Consider the following 17,231-nt stretch of genomic DNA (forward strand, 5'->3'; position numbering starts at 1 on the left):
AACAAGTCAATTCTAGAGGCATTTTGGATGGAAAAAAAGTTCTAAATAATTTGTCTTCTGAATTGATAAAATTTGAAAAAGCCCAATACACAAAAACAAGTAAAATGATGATTCCTTTTCTCTTTTAACCATAGGTGTACCTGCGCTGTTTTTTTTTCTGCTTTTATTTAATCAGTTGTCAGAAATGCCTGAAGAATTATCACTTTCCTTCTTTTTCCACTTGCAAAAAAAGACAAAAAAAAACCGCATTGAAAATAAATTTAAAAAAGCACCAGGAGTGTTCCTCCATTGCAACGAATGCAAAGCTTTTTCAAGGACTTTTAAAATATATATTTTTTCCATGTGGATTTCGGGGCTGAATCCGTTTTATTATACAGACGTCATATACGCCATTATAACAATATGTGGACTTCGCTGCAGCCTTTCCGCTCCCAAGGGGTGGATTTACGTGGAGTTTTTGGAGTGGATTCTGCTCCAAACTTCATGTCGGAATACACAGAGCTGAGCAAACAGAGGAACAAAGGGGAGTTATATATATATATATATATATATATATATATATATATATATATATATATATATATATATATATATATACATACATACATACATACATATATAAACATTTAAAACTTTTTAAAGCTTGCAAAAACTGCACTTTAATGTATGCATGAATATTGCACAGTGCTGGCACTCGGGGCATGCTGGGACTTGTAGTTCCACAGCAGCTATATGGACACCGGTCTCCACCCTATATGCAACGTGCACACATATATCCATGCTCCACCCTGCAGGAAGTGTGGTTCTGCCCCTCCCCCCATGACACTTAGGCCTGGCCCTCTCCCCTACACTTCCAGCTGCAGATTACCCCTAAAGTGTAGATTTCACTTTGTCCACAAGGGGAGGGGGGCAGCAATCCTGCAGGATGATCCGACACCTGACACGCTGCACAGCCCCCCTTAGGGCTACGGTGAGATCTCAGCACAGTTTAATTAACCCATTTATATTTTTTGCAGAACATTACAAGTTCCTGAGTTTGTGGGATTTGCTTTGTGCGTGCTCTGCACCACAGCAGGACTTTATACTGTTGATGTGTGTTTTTATTTAGGTTCCTCAGAGCATTGCGGCGACTTCTGCAAAGTTCGTTCAGACTTGTGCGGTTTTGCAGAACGTTGCATATGGCTTGATAATTATCACGTGAGGTTTAATTGATATCTAATATGTCAGGTGGGACAAACAAGTCAGAAAAGGGTTAATAGACCCCAAACTATTGGCGTGAAGTTTGGATCTGTCCAAAGCTCCCACACCACATCTGAACATTGAGCGGATCACTATAAACATTAGGGTATGTGCACATGGAGTTTTTTTTTTTTTTTTTTTTGTCTGGCTGAAAAATCCACATATAAAAAAGGTTAAAAAACACAATTTTTTATTATTTTATTTTATTTTTTTTTATTCATCAGTCCTAGTTTTGCTATTTGATGTTCCTTTTTTTTTTCCCACATATCAAAAAATGCAGCACCGAGGTCACTAACTGCCTGCTTTCCCACTGAAATAAATAGGACGTTTAGTAAAGTATTTGGCGCAGCTTTTGTGTGAATTTTGGAGCAGAATCTACTCTAAAATCCTTAAAAATATAAATAAAACCTCCTGTCAGAACATACCGTAAGGCTACGTTCCCACCATGAGTATTTGTTGAATTTTTGTTTTTTTTTCTCCACAAAATGTTTTTCAAAACCTCTTTAGGGAAAAATAAAAGCTAAACAGAAAACTCATACATTATTATTTTTTTCAGGAGGTTTTTGGAGCAGAAACTTTCTAAAAAAAAACAAAAAAAAAACCAAAATGCACATTTTCATTGGAGAGCTGGGGTATGTGCCTATATCTTATTTTTCAGGTGATTTTTGCCGGGATCCACCTGGCAAAGCGCTGTAATAAATGAACATAATGTAGAATGACCATTCCCACCACATGTTCAGTCTTCTGTTACTTTTAACTGCTTGAGGCTTGGAAAGTGAGGAAGCGATATGAAGTAGCGCGTTCATTCACTGGCGGCTTCCGCTTGGAAGTCACTTCAAACTACGACAAAAAAATGGCAACCGAGACGCTTCAGGAAAAATACCGCTGGCGTTTTCCTGAAGGGTCTTCACCTTGGAAAATACGACGGGTACGCTGGTGTCTAAAAGACGGTGTGCACAAATCCTTGGAGAGTTTCTCCTCTAAAAACTCCTGAAAAAACCTTGGTGTGAACATACCGTAAGAACAAAGCTAATTTACCTCAGAAATGAATAGTCAGAGTTCTCCAAATGTTTTTCTTTTTAAATATAATTTTTGTAGCGGATCGCCCAGAAAACCACTCTGTGTGAATAAAGCCTCGGGATGCAGAGTTTTATGATAAATTTTGAAGCAGATCTATTTTAGAATCCCCCCCCCTAAAAGACAAGCACAACAAAATGTCTGTGTGAACACACGCTTAGACCGGTGGAATACTGAGTGATTCCCTGGTAATAATATAGTGTGTATTATAGGGAAACCCCACTGGAGATTGTTGTAAATGGCGACTACTTCAGACTAATAAGTGCTAAGGTGAGGTGGCTGGCTGCCTAGCGACGCGCTCGGCCACCAGTCCAGTCATCTATGCTCCAGCACATATTGCATGACCAATCCATGTTACTGGTCCCGATCCCAGTCGTCGGGTCTACACAATTATCGGAGAAGATGGCCCAGAAATGGGGCGAGCAGGCTGCCGCAGAGACAGTAGAGGAGATTTGGAAGATGGAGGAGTTGCCCATGACAATCCTTCTTTCATTTGCAAAATGGCTTCTAAAAAAATGAGAGCTGGAATCTGATTGGTTGCTAAGAGCAGTGGCCTAATTACGGTATTATACGGTGTGTGTATTATATTGTATATAATTTATTTTTTTTTAATAAAACTACTCCAAAGTTTTCTTGCCGTAAGGTCTCTGATCTCATCCGGTCATGAACATACCTCACATACTTGTTCTCTGCTGATATTACTTCCATTTTGGGCAAACTATTAGATGCATAAAAAATGCACCGGCCTTCCATTTTTAAGACGTATCTAATGGAGACCTAAGATTCCAATATGGAAGCGCGCAGGGTTGTGTGGTGACTATAGGCCTTTATTTAAAACTATTCGTGTGACTAATCTGCACTCTCTTCCCTTCCCTAGATCTCCCTCCGTTGGGCCCATTCTGCCCCTCCGCTCCCTCGCCAGCCAGTCCCCAATCTCCGGAAGACCCTCGACAGCTACCTGCGCTCTCTCCAGCCTCTCGTCGATGACGACGAGCTGGAGAGCACCTGGGAGTTGGTGGAGGAGTTCCTCCGTCCCGGAGGACAAGGAGAAGAGCTGCAGAGACAACTACATAAGAGAGCGGAGCGCACCGATAACTGGGTGAGGCCGCCGGAGCTTACAATCTACACTTGCAGGAGGAAAATATCAGAACTAAATAATTAAGAATCTGACATAACCTAATGATAAAAGTCGTAGACTTCAGATGAATTGTGGCCAATTTTCAGATGACAGATTGGGATCTCTTAGCCACTCATCATCCCTGAGTTGATGGTCGATCGCTAATGATCAGCATCAAAGAGAAAAACTTCACAATTCCCATCAAAGAAGTCAATCAGCCAATCGCATTTTCGGGGTGCCACTTAGTTTCATATGTCGGCCCTTCCTCGAATGGTCGACTTTACCCCAATCTCGCTCCACTCATCCATTTCTTCACCTCTCTGCCCTTTGCAGCTCACAGACTGGAGACAAGAGTGTATATACCTGGAGAATCACCTACCGCTCCCCGTACACTCCAGCCCGGCCGTCATCCTCCCTCAGCAGGAATACAACGACTGGAGGGGACAGCTGAGGTACCAGTCCACCAATTCTCCACTTTCGAAGGGTGGACCCCGATGGGTGCATCATATACTGTAGATTTCGGGCTGAGAAATCAGAATGTCATCTAATGACTGTCTTGTCTAGGGCCACATGGTAACGTCATTATGATATCATTATGCGGTATATAGTCCTAGATGGTAAGAAAAGTGATTCGGGGAGAGGTCCAAAAGTCAATAGACATGGATCCCATACAGATCGACACCTCTAGCCCACCAGGCCCAATACAATGCACCTGGTCCAGTTCTGCTCCTTAGCAGTGGAACGATTTAAGAAAACACTAGTGAGGAGCGAACGTGCTCGAATAAGGTGTTATCGGAACATGCTCAGGTGTTAGAGTTTTTGCGCACGCAGAAGACAATGTTCGAGTCGCCACGGCTGCATGTCTCACGGATGTTAGGCAATCGCTGTATGTGTTGCAGCTGTCTAACAGCCATGAGACATGCAGCCAAGGTGGCTCAAACATGTTTTGAGCACACTGAAGACACTCAGTTAGCACCTGAGCATGCTCAGATAACACCTTATCCTAGCACGCTCCCTCATCACTAGATAACACCTGACCAAAGTCTTGAGAGTGCTCAAAAGTCATAAGATTGGTGCTCAGACAGAGCCTTGTGCATATTAATCCATTGTACCCCCGTCGTCTCCCCTCTTTTGCTTGTAAAAAGATTCATATAGATGATATTATGGAGGCCATTAATGGTTTTTACTTATTTTTCAGATTTGCATCCAAACTAATCTGCGGAGTCCTGGATTTTAAAGCCAAAATTGAGAGGTAAGTTCTGTCTTCCACCGTGTCGTACCGACATTGCGTATACCCCCTGCATTGTGCATTCGTGTCAGAACCCACAGCCCGACCACCGCAGAAGACCTTGGAGTATGTGCACACAGTTGTGTTTTTTTTGGTTTGTTTTTTTTTTGTCTCTTGAAGTAGGTACTGTGTTAAAAAAACAAAAACAAAAAAACCCCTTCCTACTCATTTGTACTGTATAACTCTTCTCCTGCTCACTTGTTCATTGTTTTTGAGCTTTTTAATTTTTTTCCAGTCCAAGTTTTTAAAAATGTCTAGTGGGGGGAAATAGTGTCAGTTCTTAAGTGACTCCTGATGGATACCTTTATCTGATGGCTGCAGAGGATGCATCATGAAACCAAAAACTCACTAATTGCTCGCTCACACGCTGTTTTGTTTTGTTTTTGTTTTTTTTTTCTTTTTTAACGTGTTTAAGCCACTGGAAAAAAAACACTGCATTTTACAGTATTGGCAAAGAAAATGACATTCTTTGGACAAGCTAAGGCCTAATTCACGAGTCGTGAATCTACTGGCACGGCCTAAATATGGTGGCTGGGTTGTATTACTCCACAATGGACGTGATTTCTCCTCTTGTTTTTCCCTACACAGCCCTGGTGGTCTGGAGGAGCTATGGCGAGGTCAGAGGCTGTGCCCGGATCAGTATTACAAATTCTTTGGATCCTGCAGGGAGCCTGGAACCAAGAGAGATCGAGTCCTTCTCCATCCTCGTAGCAAGTCTCACTATGTCACCGTCTGCAAGAACTACCAGGTGACCCCTATGTTGACCTGACTTGGGCAATGGTGGCCATCTTGCCCCATGTATATTAATTCCACTTATCTCCTCTCTATCGGACCAAGCCTCCCCGTGGGCGCAGAGCAGTTCCTTCTTTAGGTGTCGGTGCTGTAGACGTCTTCCTGGTCTTGAGGTTTACAGCTTTTTTGAAATTTGTTTTGTAGGTTCTCATTTTTTCCATTTTCAGTTCTTCTATCATGTTCCAAATTTACAAGCCGACCACAGCTTGAAACATGATATTTTGAAACTCCGAGTTGTTGTTTTTGGAAACGTAGGAACATGAGCGGCTTCCGATCATCAATCATAATGATGGTTTTCAGTGACAATTCAATATTTTTTGTTTATATTTTTCATAAATCCATAACTTTCACCTATAAAACAAAGGATGTGGAAATGTGAATCCAAGTATCCTCATCTCTGCCCCGAATATGGGGGACCTCCTACTTCTTAATGGGCCATAGGTAACGTGCGATGACGCTCATCATCTCTTCGTGTCTCCTAGTTTTTTGAGCTGGACGTGTACAACAGTGACGGCTCTCCCCTGACGGAAGATCAGATTCACCAGCAGTTGCTCTTTGTACGGGCGCACTCTAAAAAGACAGACAAGGAGCCCGTCGGGGTGCTCACCACCGACCACAGGAACAGCTGGGGGCGAGCATACAGCACCCTCATCCGAGGTGAGTCTACCAGAACTGCTCGCTGGTCAGTGTGTGTAGAGTAGGGGAAACCATGATGGCGCCGTGTCTGTCCTGACCCCTCCAGACCGGCTGAACCGGGAGTCTGTGCGCAGTATCCAGCGCAGCCTTTTTACCGTGTGTCTGGATGCTACAGCGCTGAAGTACTCGGAGGACCTGTACAGCAGCCGCACCGCTGCCCAGATGCTACACGGAGGAGGGAGCCATGCCAACAGCGGCAATCGCTGGTTTGACAAGACCTTACAGGTATATTCTCACACTTTTCTTAAAGGAACACTACAAAAGAAAAAATACATGTTCCCTCATAGCAGTTTTTGTGTCTTTTCTGCTGGTCCTGCCTTCCATGCCTGCTCAGCGGGGGCGGTCCTTCTAGGTATGATGACAGAACTGTGCTCGGGCATTCGGACATCTTCTCTGCTGCTCCTCCTCCCCTAGCTCGCCGTGCAGCTTATCTCACACTGCATCTCCGTCCCCCTCCTCTCCCTTCTTCATATCTGGATTTTTTTTTTTTTTTTAGTGTCTGAGGAGGATTGTGATCATTTTAAAGAGATCCCACAAGTTGGAGAAGGAGCACCAGACATTGCTTCACCCATTCAGGATGATATGTTAGGTTATACGCTCTGTGGAGGCAGTCATGGCTGCCATGTTTTCCAGAACGATAGTTACTGGTCATTGCTAATATTACATAACATGGCCCCAGTAATTAACTCCTTGCTGGCTAATACTTGGCACTGAGTAACACTATGCATTGCACTATGCACTTTACTGATTACCTTGTAGTTTATCTGAATATCTGGACACTGATAGCCCTCATTATCTGATCCTAGTCTGTTATAATTTATTTGTAAATGATTAATAAAATTTATATGATTGTATTGGACATTGTACTCCTATTTTTTTTTTTATTTTTTTTTTGTATTGATTGATATTACACAACATGGCCCCAATAATTTAACTCCTTATTGGCTAATACTTGGAGCTGAGTAACACTGAGTCTAACCCCTGCAGTTTGTGGTCGGAGAAGACGGGACCTGCGGACTCATATATGATCAGGCGACAGCCGATGCCTCCGCGGTGCTGACCATGCTGCACAATGTGTTCGACTACTGGTAAGTGACAGGCGCGTTGTCGGCGCGGCGCTGCTTTCCCTTAAGAGATAGGAGGTACAATTATGCCTCCATCTGTTTAAATAAAATAACGCCCAAGAATTTCCTTTACTGATCCTCAGTAAAAAAAAAAAAAAAAAAGTGTCTTTTATGCCATAAAGACTTTTCCCCCAAGATAATTCATCCCATATCAATTAAATAGATGATAACTCCGTGATCGCTTTGGGTCTGACCGTGCGGACCCCCACTGATAATGAGAATGGAGTGGAGGAGCAGTATGTGCATGGCCGCCCCGTCCATGGACCAGCCGGGAAAAGCTGAGCACTGAATGGAGTGGAGGAGCAGTATGTGCACGGCCGCCCCGTTCATGGTCCATGGACCAGCCGGGAAAAGCTGAGCAGTGAATGGAGTGGAGGTGCGCACGCTCGACCTCTGCTCCTTTCAGATGGGGCTCTGCAGGGGTTAAGTCCAGGATGTCGGACTGTATAATTACATTAATTGCTGTATAGTACAGTGCGATGATGTCCTAGTCTCGCCCACTAATGACCCTTCCCCCCCCCCCCCCAGCTCCGAGGGTCCCAGGCTGCTGCCGCCCCGCACTCCTCTCACCCTGGTTCCTTCTCCGAGAAAGCTGTACTTCAACTTCCCCCCGGAGATCAAGCAGCACGTGGAACAAGCCGAGCAGAACCTGGACATGTGAGTCTGGGGGGCTCCAAGGTTCACAAATTGGGGTGCAGTCTCGTAATTTATTGGGTGGGGTCCTGAGTGATGCTCATATGCTTTACTGGGGCCTGTAGATGCTTTTTCTTTCTACCTTTAAGAATAAATAAATGGATTCTCAGCACTCTGGCCCAGCGGCCATATCTGTAGTCTGTGGCCAGCAGATGGGAGCCCGGTGAGTTGCCTTGTACCTGCCGGTATCCCCGTCGCCTCTTCTGACCAGTAGACGTGGTGTGACGTCATGGGTGCATCACTCTGCAATAATGAAGTCACGCCAGAGGCTACAAGCAGAAAAGGTGCCGGGATGTCAGCAGGTAGGAGACGGCTCGCAGGGCTTCTGTCTGATGGCCATGGACTACGGTCCTGCGTAACCATTTCTGATTGCCTGTCTCTGCCTCGCTTCTCAGATTGGTAAATGATCTGGACATCTGCTGCTTCTCCTTCCCCGACTTCGGAAAGAAGTTTCCTCAGCGGTACAACATGAGCCCGGGCACGTTCCTCCAGATCTGCCTGCAGCTGGCATACTACAGGTACGGGGTGGGGAGACTCTCTATCTCGCGTCCTTTGCCGCCTTGCTGACGTTTTCCTTTTTTACACAGGTTACACGGCTCGCTATGCGCAACATCCGAGGCTGTTTCTCTCCGCGCCTTTCATCGGGGGCGGTCGGATGTGGTGCGTTGCTCCTCCCCCGAGGCACTGGAATTTGTTCAAGCTGCAGATGACCCCCAAAAACTGGTATGTGATGCGATGCAACCACTGGACGGGACTAGATGGCAAAAGCATCTCGGCGCTAGTTGAGAAAAAAGATTTGCAGGACCCTGGTCCAGTGGCCATGTTACCAGTCCGTGGCAACCTCCTACCTGCCGGCATGTTTGGCACATGTTGTGCTGGAACTATTAATCACAACATCATTGCACCGTGACGATGTATCAGAAGAGGCGCCGGAAAAGCCAGCAGGCAGGCGGAAGCTCAGGTCTCCATTACTCCATCTGCATTCTTATTTCTTTGAACAGGTAGAAGAGAAACGTTCCCTCTTGGTTAGAGCAGTAGAAAGTCAGCAAGAAGCCACCGAGCAGGTGAGCCTTCCTGGTATCGCTGCTTCCCTTGCATCACTGCTAGTGTCACCGACTCTTTCTTATTTCTCTGTGTTTCATGAATTGCATCAGATGCAGCTATGAAAAATCACAGTTCACATTGTCGTGTTATACCAGCGACTACCAGTAGGTGGAGCCAGTCTGTTGTTTCGGCATGGCCTGTTCTCGGGGCTGGCGAGCGCGGCTGCCGGGCTGCATGGCGGGTGAGGACGGCGCTAGGTAGAAGTTCCCGAATGCTCACTGACGTGAGAGCGATCGGGTGACTTTTATGGGGATATTACATTATTTATAGGGGAAATTCAGACAAAGTGATCTGGTGTCACACCGGTTTATGAACATCCGGAGCCATGGACATTAATATGAGGTCGGGTCCCTTTTTGGCAATGGCATCACGGTATACAAACTGACTTGTGGCATCCAGCGCCATGATTAACCCCTATCTGACCTAACGTACCAGTCGCCCTGTCGGGTAGGTGCCGGCGCCCATCACCTCAATTACGGTGGCGCAGAGCCCTGTCGGGGAATAACCTCACAGATCATCACTTCTTCTATATTCTGCTATACAGAGGTGTCGCGGTGTACGTGGAGCAAATGATCAAACGATCGCACGACGGGACGAGAAAATAAATAAAAAAAATCTATTTGGGATCGTTGTCTGTAAAATCTGATCTATGAAAATCGGAAAACGAACGTAATGGTGTACGGTAAATGCGGTAAGGGAGCAAAAATTGAAATTGACGTCACCCCGGCGCTCAAGAAAGGTTGTTGCACACCTCCATCCGCGGAAAAATAAACTTTTTATATTGAAGAGATCCAAGAAGTATCGTTTCTCCTTGTGGAGAGTGACCTGTTAGGCATGTCGAGGTGAGGAGACTTAAAGCCGCAATGCTCCTCTGGGAAATATGCAACTCGTTAAAGGGTCGACATTGACTGTTAGGATCGCTACTTCCAATAGGTGGCACTAGAGTTCTAGTCCTCTTCCTCTCTGAAGAGACAATTTGCATATATTGAAGAGAGGAATTTTTATTTTTTTTTACAAAATTAACTTTAAAATAAAAGGTTTCGGGTCTTAGAAAATGATTAATATAGTTGAATGGAGGTTTTTTTTTTGTTTTTGTTTTTTAAACCTGGAACCTTTTATATTCATATAATAAACCAAAAAAATTTGTAGTTAAAAAAAAAAAAAAAAAAAAAAAAAAAAAAATTGTCATTCTTGCAAGACGAGAATAAAACGATGAAAGCGGAAAAAGAAAACTGACTGCATCACCGAGGGGTTAAGGTGCCAAATCTCCTCAATTCTTTTAATATGGAGATGATGTGGCTGTGTGCTGGATTTTATGCGCCTCTTTGCCACCAGGACTCCATTGTTGTCTTATTTCCATAAGAGAAATCATTTTGGATGGAGTTCCCCTTTAGGTAATGTCTCTTTTCTTCCTGTGCATGGAGCGGTGACTTTTCCTGCTCAGTGATGGGGTAGGATTTGTGAGCCGCGGGATTTCAGAGCCACAGGATTTGTGGGATTGCTGGGAGTTTGTCTTTTGCCCCCTAGTGGCGGCATGCAGTGATCGCGTGCATGATATACATATATACAGCGCTACAGCTGCTGATATGCCCGTGTCTGTACTACCTGTACATCTCATGTAGCGCCTGCTCCGGACGTAAGGCCTTACCGTTGTACTTACTTCTGCTTTGTTACCGGTAGGACAGTTTGCAGATTGAGGAACTGAGGATTTTTGTATTGAGGAAATTCTTTGGCTATAAAGTGTAATGTTTCTGTCTGTTGCACGCAGGTTTGCAAACAACTTTTCATTAAAAATCTCCTACTGTTTTGCGGCTACAGCTCCTACGCCAACCTAGACGTTTCCATAGTAACAGACTACATGGTCATGTTGTAAAGGGGACCAGCTGGATGGAGTGAGCACCCCTAGGGTACACTCTGCACGTCGGCTTTAGCAATTGGGTTTCTCTTCTCTGGACTGCACCGAAAATAAACGCAACCTAGTTCTTACCAATGTGGTAAAACGTTACTCTTCTACGAGAAAATTGACCTTGAAATTGTTCCAGAAAATTAAGTAATTTTCCCAGAAAAGTGTCATTACACATGTTTTGTTATACACATGTCTATTTCATTTGTGTGTATTGAAACAACAGAAAAAGAAGGGGAGGGGGGGAGAATTGGGCATCATTCCCACACAACCCCAAAAATGGGCAGGACAAAATTGTCACACCTTTTGAAGCAAAGTTGTTCACCCACAATTTTGCAAACGTGTGATGCTCGTTCACACTCACCTGTGGCAAGTAACAGGTGTGGGCAATATGGACATCACACCTGAAACTAGATAAAAAGGGGAGTAGTTGTATCAATTTTTGCATTGTGTGTCTGTGTGTGCCACACTAAGCATGGAGAACGGAAAGAGAAGAGAATTGTCTGAGGACTTGAGAATTAAAATTGATGAAAAATATCAACAATCTCAAGGTTACAAGTCCATCTCCAGAGATCTTCATGTTCCTTTGTCCAGGGTGTGCACCCTAATCAAGAAGTTTACAACCCATGGCACTATAGCTAATCTCCTTGGACGTGGTGGCAGAGAAAATGATGAAAGGTTGCAACATAGGATAGTCCTGATGGTGTATTAGGCAGACCCAGTCAAGTTCCAAAGAAATTCAAAATGTCCTGCAGGCTCAGGGTGCTTCTGTGTTAGCGCAAACTATCCGACATTGTAATGAAATGAAACACTCCTGCAGAAGACCCGGAGGAACCCAGTGCTGACACAGAGACATGAAATAACTAGACTGCAGTTTTCCAAAATGTATGTGAGGAAGCCAAAAACTTTTTGGGAAAGTGTCTTGTAGACAGATGAGACCGAGATAGAAGTTTTTGGTAAAGCACGTCCTTCTACGGTTTACCAAAAATGGAATGAGGCCAACAAAGAAAAGAACACAGTACCTACAGTCAAATATGGTGGAAGTTCAAAGATGTTTTGCTGCCTCTGGCACTGGATGCCTTGACTAGGTGAAAGGCATCATGAAATCTGAAGATTACCAAAGGATTTTGGGTCTCAATGTAGTGCCCAGTGTTAGAAAGCTGGGTTTGTGTCCTAAGTCGTGGGTCTTCCAGCAGGACAATGACCCCAACATACTTGTAATGGATGGAAACAAAGCGCTGTAGAGTTCTGAAGTGGCAGGAATGAGTTCGGATCTAAATCCCATTGATCACCGGTGGAGAGATCTTATCATTGCTGTTGGGAGAAGGCGGCTTCACGTATGAGAGACCTGGAGCCGTCTGCAAAAGAAGAGTGCTCCAATATTGCAGGTGAGAGAGGTGTAAGAAGCTCGTGGATGGTTATAGGAAGCGACTGATCGCAGTTATTTATTCCAAAGGGAGCAACCAAATATTACATTGAGGGTGCCCTACAGTCCTGTCCGGCCCTTTTTTTTTTTTTTTCCTCTGTTAAACACATGTTTATTTCCTTTTGTGTGGAGCAAAACATGGTGTAATTGCAATAATTTTTCTGGAAGAAATACTTCTTCTCTGCATCAATTTCAAGGGTGCCAACACTTTCGGCCATGATTGTACATATGGTATACCTGGGCCACATTCCCACAATGGGTTTTTTGATGTTGCAGATTTCCTGTTTGCTTGTTTCTTGGTTCTTTCTGATGCTTTATTTATACAGTCATGTATGGATTGCTTGTGGGTTTTTTTACCTGTGGATTTTCTGCATCTAATGCCATTCTATGTTAAAAATCTGCACCCAAAACTGTGTACCCTCACGAGAAAGTGATGTGTTGGCAATCTCTTACCCCAGGTAAAAAAAAAACAAAAAAAAAAAAACAAAAACTCCATTGTGGGACTTAACAGTTTCTGTTCTCAACCACAGGCCGCCTCTGGGCCACACACTGGTCACCGGACCCTCGTACGTACACTTAGGTCAATAAGGACTGTTGTCTTCCTTGTCCCTTGTTTCCCACTACCACCAAGACACCACAAATGGCCTCTACTCTTCCCCGACCTCCTGACTTTTTGGGGGAGCCTCCATTGCCAGGCTAGCACTTCCTCCTCTCCCTACCTCACACAGGACAGACGGCCTCTGTGACTGTCCCAGAAAGAGTAGAACGGACCACCCGGGTCAGTGACAGAGGCCGTCTCCTCCCCTCTGACACCATAAATCTAGATGTAGATGTCCCTCACCTTCACGTTGCAGACTCGTGTCGGGCACAGAGGCCCTCCGGCAGCCCTTGTCCTTTAGGTGTTTTTTTGTTTGTTTGTTTTTGCCCTGGTTAAATTTAATTTTATATTTTTATGGATTGAACTTGTTCACAGACTAAATTGTTATTTTATTTATTTTTTTTGTATTTTGAATTTGAAAAAAAGAGGTGATTAAAACGTTTTTTTTTTTTCTTTAAGAATATTATTTTAATGCTTATTTTATCTTTTGGTCCCTTTGTTATAGGGAACGTTAGCCTGTTTCCTTATTCTATATCCTGCCATACCACAGTATTGCATTATATAGTGAAAACCACAATTTATTTACTTATTATTTTTTTTATGCCCGTCCAGGCCTTCATCAAAGGTCCAAGATTATGGTGACTGGATCCTCCAATACCTCCCCATCTGCAGCCCATGATTACAGCGTACGGGGACTAGTGGGCGCCAAGATGGTGGCATGCCACCATCACTTTACTGTCTTGCAGTATTGATAGCAGAGACAGGATGACCATAGAAATCAATGCCTTCCTGGTTACTGCTGACGCCGGGTCCTGGCCTCCCGGTGTTACTGACATAGACTTTTCTGTGAGATATTAGGATGGAGGCTGGGCTGCAGTCCCGGCCACAGCCCAGAGCAGGAGTGGCGCTGTGTCTTTCCACCAGCGTACAACCCCCTTTAATTCTGCCCCTATTCTGCTTTCTCAGGTGTTACAAGGCCAGTCTGTAGATGGCGCTATCCTGGCGCTGAAGATGCTGTGTCTTTCCTCCGGGATGGCGCTCCCGACTCTATTCATGGACACATCGTATGCGGTGTCTTCCCACTGGAAACTCTTCACGGGACAGGTCTGTAAATGGAGATCCCCCACACCCCCTGTCCCCTAAAAAATGTGATCTTACAAATGGTGTCTAACTAAAGCGAAGTCTACAGCTCTGTTCTTCTCCGTCCCGACCCTCCAGGTGTCGTCCCCCTTGGACTGTGTGATGTGTTACGGGCCCCTGGTTCCTGACGGGTACAGTGTCTGCTTCGCACCCACCCAGGACAGCATCACCGTGTGTGTGTCCGCATTCGATTGCTGTCAGGAGACTGATGCTGAGCGGCTGTCAGACAGCCTGCAGGGGGCGCTGAGAGACGTGCACGCCCTCGTCCTGAGCGCTCCATCGCAGGAGGAGGCGTAGTCGTCATCTCCACATTATGGACAACATGAGCCTCAACAAACTGCTGCGTATTTATTACAACCGTGGAGGAATCAGGACATCGGAGAACACCGGGGGCGCTGTGTGCTCCGGGACACACACAATAAGCCATGAAGTAGAGGGAGTGGGGCAGAGGCCAACCGGGTGTATGCGAGTCCTGAGCAAGTCTCCGGTATCAGCTGGTCATAGAGCGGCACCGATACAGCCGGGATATCGGCCATGCTGCCCGCAGTAATGCGCTCTGCCTGTGACCTCCTCATACAGGAAGTGGCCATTACGGCGTTTATCTACCCGCTGTAGCTGTTACATCCCCTGTTATAGCTCACATCCATGTACCCCGCTCTAGCTGTTACATCCCGTGTTATAGTTGTCGCATCCATGTACCCCGCACTGTAGCTGTTACATCCATGTACCCCGCTGAAGTTCTTATATCCCATGTTACAGCTGTTACATCCCATGTTATAGCTGTCGCATTCATGTACCCCGTACTGTAGCTGTTACATCCATGTACCCCGCTGAAGTTCTTATATCCCATGTTACAGCTGTTACATCCCATGTTATAGCTGTCGCATTCATGTACCCCGTACTGTAGCTGTTACATCCTCGTACTCCGCTGTAGCTGTTAGATCCCGTGTTATAGCTGTCACATTCTTGTACTCCGCTGTAGCTGTTATATCCCGTGTTATAGCTGTCACATTCTTGTACTCCACTGTAGCAGTTACATCTTGTGTCATAGCTGTCACATCCTCGTACTCTGCTGTAGCTGTCACATCCCATGTTATAGCTGTCTCATCCTTGTACTCTGCTGTAGCTGTCACATCCCTTGTTGTAGCTGTTGCATCTATGTATCCCATTCTCACAGAAAACAACCCAAAAGCTAGTATACAAATATTAAAAATTAACCTTTATTTCAAATATTAAAAATGTGCACTTGACAAAACCATCACCAGTAGATGCAAGCGTACTACAGGAAAGGCCGGAACAGTGCCAAGCCCTCTACTCTCTAGGTGCCCCCTACCTGCCTGCGGAGGTTGGCACCCTATTAACCTACGCCGTGGCGCCCCCGCTCCTCGTCGGCTCTCCCTACTATCCCTGTCAGACCCTAACGGGATAGGGGACGAAATGCTCACATATGCAATGTATGAAAATGGATAGCTTGAAGGGACAAAAATATCAGTAAAAATATCTAGCTCGGACTAAAATTCTCAACTAGCTTGGTAAGCTGTGTCCCTTTACTCTGTAGTTCATCTTGTCCTAACATATCCATTCATGGCAGATAGGAATGCCTAATTAGAGATAAGGTAAACCACATATATATGATATTGGTCCGTTCTGCTCTTATAAATATAATAGGGTCTCAAGATGCCAATACCCTAATAGGGAGATGTATCTGCTGTGACATCAGGCATATCCCATACCACACTTCAGCCTTTAAATACCACACTGCAATATTTCAATTTATGATAGGGGCCTAAAACAGCCAATGGTATATTTATATATTTTTTGTTATTATTACCCTAATACAGACCAAAACAAACCTACACCACATTATATCTTATATTTATCATGCAGAGAATCATTCCCTTTTAGACTCAACGCGTTTCTCCCCTTCTAATTCAAAGGGGTTCATCAGGAGTACATCCAGATAACAAAAAGGGTTACTTAGCTTATATATAGCATGTTAGCAGTTCAGATAGCTGCACCACCGGGCCGGTCCCCTATCCATGTAAGCGCTACATGGATAGGGGACCGGCCCGGTGGTGCAGCTATCTGAACTGCTAACATGCTATATATAAGCTAAGTAACCCTTTTTGTTATCTGGATGTACTCCTGATGAACCCCTTTGAATTAGAAGGGGAGAAACGCGTTGAGTCTAAAAGGGAATGATTCTCTGCATGATAAATATAAGATATAATGTGGTGTAGGTTTGTTTTGGTCTGTATTAGGGTAATAATAACAAAAAATATATAAATATACCATTGGCTGTTTTAGGCCCCTATCATAAATTGAAATATTGCAGTGTGGTATTTAAAGGCTGAAGTGTGGTATGGGATATGCCTGATGTCACAGCAGATACATCTCCCTATTAGGGTATTGGCATCTTGAGACCCTATTATATTTATAAGAGCAGAACGGACCAATATCATATATATGTGGTTTACCTTATCTCTAATTAGGCATTCCTATCTGCCATGAATGGATATGTTAGGACAAGATGAACTACAGAGTAAAGGGACACAGCTTACCAAGCTAGTTGAGAATTTTAGTCCGAGCTAGATATTTTTACTGATATTTTTGTCCCTTCAAGCTATCCATTTTCATACATTGCATATGTGAGCATTTCGTCCCCTATCCCGTTAGGGTCTGACAGGGATAGTAGGGAGAGCCGACGAGGAGCGGGGGCGCCACGGCGTAGGTTAATAGGGTGCCAACCTCCGCAGGCAGGTAGGGGGCACCTAGAGAGTAGAGGGCTTGGCACTGTTCCGGCCTTTCCTGTAGTACGCTTGCATCTACTGGTGATGGTTTTGTCAAGTGCACATTTTTAATATTTGAAATAAAGGTTAATTTTTAATATTTGTATACTAGCTTTTGGGTTGTTTTCTGTGAGAATAGTTCAATTTTCCCAAGCATTTATTCTTTTACTGTGAAAATCTATGTATCCCATTATAACTCCACAAAGCTCGCACTTTCCGGACCGGATCTGTAGATCCGGCCGTTA

At 44.6% G+C, this 17,231-nt stretch overlaps 1 protein-coding gene across 1 annotated transcript; it reads left to right on the forward strand.

Moving 5' to 3' along the window:
• The first annotated feature begins 796 nt into the window (after positions 1 to 796).
• On the forward strand, positions 797 to 15,473 carry LOC143806118 (carnitine O-acetyltransferase-like). The gene is made up of 14 exons (XM_077286081.1): positions 797 to 970; positions 3,194 to 3,415; positions 3,767 to 3,885; positions 4,632 to 4,685; positions 5,310 to 5,469; positions 5,996 to 6,170; positions 6,256 to 6,434; positions 7,197 to 7,297; positions 7,862 to 7,990; positions 8,422 to 8,544; positions 8,614 to 8,749; positions 9,028 to 9,090; positions 14,024 to 14,161; positions 14,276 to 15,473. The coding sequence occupies exons 1-14, from the start codon at positions 926 to 928 to the stop codon at positions 14,492 to 14,494; spliced, it is 1,863 nt and encodes a 620-aa protein (XP_077142196.1). The 5' UTR covers positions 797 to 925; the 3' UTR covers positions 14,495 to 15,473.
• Positions 15,474 to 17,231: the final 1,758 nt, after the last annotated feature.

Source organism: Ranitomeya variabilis, chromosome 2 (assembly GCF_051348905.1).
Source record: "Ranitomeya variabilis isolate aRanVar5 chromosome 2, aRanVar5.hap1, whole genome shotgun sequence".
Lineage (NCBI taxonomy): Eukaryota > Metazoa > Chordata > Amphibia > Anura > Dendrobatidae > Ranitomeya > Ranitomeya variabilis.